General features: G+C 47.0%; 1 protein-coding gene across 1 annotated transcript in view; it reads left to right on the forward strand.

Annotated features, from left to right (window-relative positions):
* NUDT19 (nudix (nucleoside diphosphate linked moiety X)-type motif 19) overlaps positions 1–4,526 on the forward strand; it is a 12,603-nt gene that overhangs the window by 1,818 nt on the left and 6,259 nt on the right. The window contains exon 2 of the mRNA XM_010849278.1: positions 4,214–4,443. Coding sequence (XP_010847580.1) covers positions 4,214–4,443 — 230 coding nt within the window. The remainder of the gene's footprint in view (positions 1–4,213; positions 4,444–4,526) is intronic.

Below are 4,526 nucleotides of genomic sequence, written 5' to 3' on the forward strand. Positions count from 1 at the left end.
GGAGGAGAAGGGGACGACAGAGGATGAGATGGCTGGATGGCATCACTGACTCGATGGATGTGAGTCTGAGTGAACTCCGGGAGTTGGTGATGGCCAGGGAGGCCTGGCGTGCTGCGATTCATGGGGTCGCAAAGAGTCGGACACGACTGAGCGACTGAACTGAACTGAACTGAAAATGGAATGACTGGGCAGAAGAATCAATACATATGAAAATACTAACTTCCTATAATTTAGGTGAAATCTGCTACACCAATCTGAAAATTAAAACTTGATAAACGTGTCAAATTAGAGAAGGTATGTAATAAAATGGTCAAGTTTATAGAAGGAAATTTAGGTTATCTAGAAGTTGGAACCTGTACATTTTTAAAGTGCAATTTATTAAGGTATAATTTTAATAGAGTAACACTCACCCTTCTGAGGTGTGCAGTTTTTTGAGTTCTGACAAATATATACAACCACGTAATCACCACCGCAACCAAGATATAGGATGTTTTCATTACCACCCTAAAGTTCCCTCCTGTCCTCTGTAGGCAATCCTTTCCTCTCACCCTCAAATCTGGCAACCACTGATCTGATTTCTGTCCCTGCAGTGTTGCCTTTTCCAGACTGTCACCTAAATGGAATCGATGCATTTTTGAGAAAACATGAACCTTTTGAAAACTCTTCTCAAAAAGCATTCTGAGAAATCATTTTTATGTGGTGATTCTTGGTGCCAGTCATTCACAGGTGAATCTCATTTAACCACAATGACATCTTCATTTCCGGGCAGGCTGAACACACTCTCCTGGCCCCTGTTGATTCTCCAAGCTGAAGTCATCTCTCCATGGCTAGCCACGCATAGGCTCTTCCTTTCTTTTCCCATGGAAAAACCTGATACATAACAAACAACAGAAGTGAATTTAGGCTCACTGAGGTGGATCGCTATGGGTAACAAACAGCATGACATGTTTGGGAAGTCTTTTTTTTTTTTCTTTCAGGATCATGCCTGTCATGATAAATCAAATGAGGACATTTACTATCATAAAGATAGCTGGGGAGGATCAGACAAGTGAAACATAAGAACCGAGAGTCAAGTGTCCCTCTCTAAAATAAGCAACTATTGTCATAAACAAAGTGACTCATTTCTTGTGATCACGTGGCACATGGGAACTGCCAACTCTAATAGGGGATGGCTGTGTATACTTACTGTCAGGCCTGGGGTAAAACACTACGCTCCTGGCAGAACAGTGCCGGGCAGGGCACCTGGAGGACATGCTGATAGGCCTGGAGACATTCCAACACTTGCTGCATGTGTGACCTTAAATATACAGATCACAGTGAACTGTCTTTCTATATCTCTTGCCCATTGCACAATTGGAGGTTTTTTCTTTCTTTCTTAGTATTTACTTATTTGGTGGCTTTGGGTCTTAGGTGCGGCACACAGGCTTCTCTCTAGGTATAGCACGAGGGCTTAGTCGCTCCGTGGTATGTAGGGTGTTAGTTTCCTGGACCAGGGACTGAATGTGAGTCCATTGCCTTGGAAGGTGGACCACTCGGTGGTCTCAACCACTGGAGCAGTAGGGAAGTCCCTTGAGGTTTTTTTTCTTCTCCATTTTTTCTCTCAATCCTTTGTGAAACGCAATAGAGTTAATTTTCTCAGTTTATTACATCTTGGACTTACTTATGGTATCTGTTGTCACAATAAAGTTATAAATATGCATGGTGTGTCAAACTGATCAATCTTTTCCCTTATGCTTCTAGATTTTGAGTCAAAGGCTATAGAGGAATTTACCTTTTTCTCCTAATGCTTAGATATTTTTTTATCCACTGTTGTAGCTAGCCTCCAAGATGACCACCAATGATCCCTACCTCCTGGTGTTTACATGTGGTCCCCTCCCATACAGAATAGAGCTGACCAGTGTCACAATAGGACACTGTGGAAGTGGTGGAGTGTGACTTCTGTGGCTGTCAGGAAAGGCATCATGACTTCTTCCCTCCTCTCTTCTGAATCATTGATTACCAAGTAAGTCTTGAAGGCATCCAGGAAGCCCTGTGGAGAGGCCAATGTGGTGAGGAACTGAGGCCTCTAGACAACAGTCATATGAGCGAGCCATTGTAGAAATGGATCCCCCAGCCCCTAATCAAATCCTGGTTGACATGCTGACCACAGTCTCATGGGAGATACTGAGACGGAATCACCCAGCTAAGATGCTCTTGGTCCATAGGAACTGTGAGATAGTGAATGCTTACTGTTTGAAGCTACTGAGTTTCCAATCTCCCAAGATAAAACTCTAACTCCTTCCTCTCCCTTGCTCTGCATATTCAACAGTCCCACCTCCTAAATACTCTCTAGTAAATCATTCCCTCTCCCGACCTCTCCCCTCTTCACAACCACTCTCCTAGTTCAGACCCTCATTATTGCTTCCCCAGCACATTCCATGGGGTTCCAGAACAGCCCCATCCAATGGAGTCATCATGCTGTTGTCAGCGTGACCTTTGAAGATACGAACTTAATCATGTCATCACCGTTTATGGCTTCCTATGGCTCAAAGCACTGAAATGACTTCAATGGTTGGGGATTGGTAAAAACATAGACTCCGGGGTACCACCCTGATCTCTACAATAGATTGTGAAATGATTATCTCAGAGCAGACAGCCAAATGTAGTGGGAAAGCAGATAAGGGAAAGGTCCCCAACTGTGGATTATGAAGAGACTTGAGATGGATGAAATTTGGCAGACTCCACCTCCCCAAACCCCAATCTGCCAGTATATGTGCACTCCCTTGCCTCTGTGTGCTTTTCTAAACATGTGGTTCTGTTTCTGGGATGTGCTCAGTACACATGTATTTGCATCTTTAGACAGAGAAGGCAATGGCACCCCACTCCAGTACTTTTGCCTGGAAAATCCCATGGATGGAGGAGCCTGGTGGGCTGCAGTCCATGGGGTCACTGAGTTGGACACAATTGAGCGACTTCACTTTCACTTTTCACTTTCATGCATTGGAGAAGGACATGGCAACCCACTTCAGAGTTCTTGTCTGGAGAATCCCAGGGATGGGGGAGCCTGGTGGGCTACTGTCTATGGGGTTGCACAGAGTCAGACACGATTGAAGCGACTTAGTAGCAGCAGCAGCATCTTTAGAAAATGATGTTAACAAAAAAGTCAACCTAAATACAGCTGGTGCCATCTCTGGATTCTCTCCCAGGAAACATCCCACATTCGAATGATAGTTTGAAAATGAGGCTCAAAGAGTATGGTCTGTAAGTGTTCTGTGCTAAGTCATTTCAACTGTGTATGACACCATACAACCCTATGGACTAGCCTGTCAGGATCCTCTGTCCATGGGATTCTCCAGGCAAGAATACTGGAGTGGGTTGCCATGCCCTCTTCCAGGGGATCTTTCTGACCCGGGATCAAACCCATGTCTCTTATGCCTTCTGCACTGGCAGGCAGGTTCTTTACCACTAGTGCCACCTGGGAAGCCCATGGTCTCTATACTCATCCAAAAACATAACAAATGTGTGATCACCTATAATAGCAATTGTAGGAGAAACCGTTCCCCAGTGGCTCAGTGGTAAAGAAACTGCCTGCATTTGGGGAGACCTGGGTTCCATACTTGGGTGGGGAAGATCCCCTGGAGAGGCAAACGTCAACCCACTCCAGTATTCTTGCCTGAAAAATTCCATGGACAAAAGAGCTATAGTCCATGGGGTCACAAAGAAATTGAGTGACTAACACTTTCACTTTTCATGAAAGAGTAAATTAGCAAATGGCCTAAAATGCTTAAGGGTCCCAGGTGCCCTTGTCAATAAAAGGTGTCCCAGATCACAAGGCAGGAGATTGTCCTGGGATTCAAGGAGCACTTTTCACACTCAGACTGTGCAGTGTGAAATTTGTATTTTGGTATCTGGTTCATCCGTCAGTTTCTCATTGCTGTGGTTCATGTCAGTTTGCAAAGCTCCGACACCTACCCCCTGGATTCCCCTTCACCGCCTCCCACCCCACCGCCAGAGGAAACATATCCTCTTGTCGATTCCTGGTTTAATCCAGAAAGTCCTAGTTCTAAGGTTTTGTTTGGTCAGGTATGTGTCGCCAGGCCTAGGTTTGCATCGCACTTTTACCTCGACAGTCATTGTGCGATCCTAAGCATTCCAGCTGTAGTCTTGTGTCCTGCCTGGGTGAGGAAGATGAGGCCCTCCTAGCACGTGGCTGTGACAGCCTTTGTCCCGCGAGTGACCTGGCTGGGAACACGGGCATTCGAGGCGGAGCTTCTCTGCGTGGGCACCACACCCTTCTTACAGGCAGGCGCCAGCTCGGCCAAACAGCCCGGGTTCACCGATTGCCCCGTGCACGCCTCGCTGGGAGAGGCGGGAGTTCACTTAGCAAGCTTCCGGGGAGAGCTCCAGTGGCACCAGAACCCCGAGCCCGGTAGCCGCGCTCCGCTGCCCGTCATGAGTGTCCCGGTGCGAGCGGGCCCAAGCAGCTGGAGGCGGGCAGCCACCTTAGTGCTGGCGGCGGGGCTGACGCGCCCCGGCCCCGCCGCCCC

The sequence above is a fragment of the Bison bison genome, unplaced genomic scaffold (genome assembly GCF_000754665.1).
Source record: "Bison bison bison isolate TAMUID 2011002044 unplaced genomic scaffold, Bison_UMD1.0 scf7180017864280, whole genome shotgun sequence".
NCBI lineage: Eukaryota > Metazoa > Chordata > Mammalia > Artiodactyla > Bovidae > Bison > Bison bison.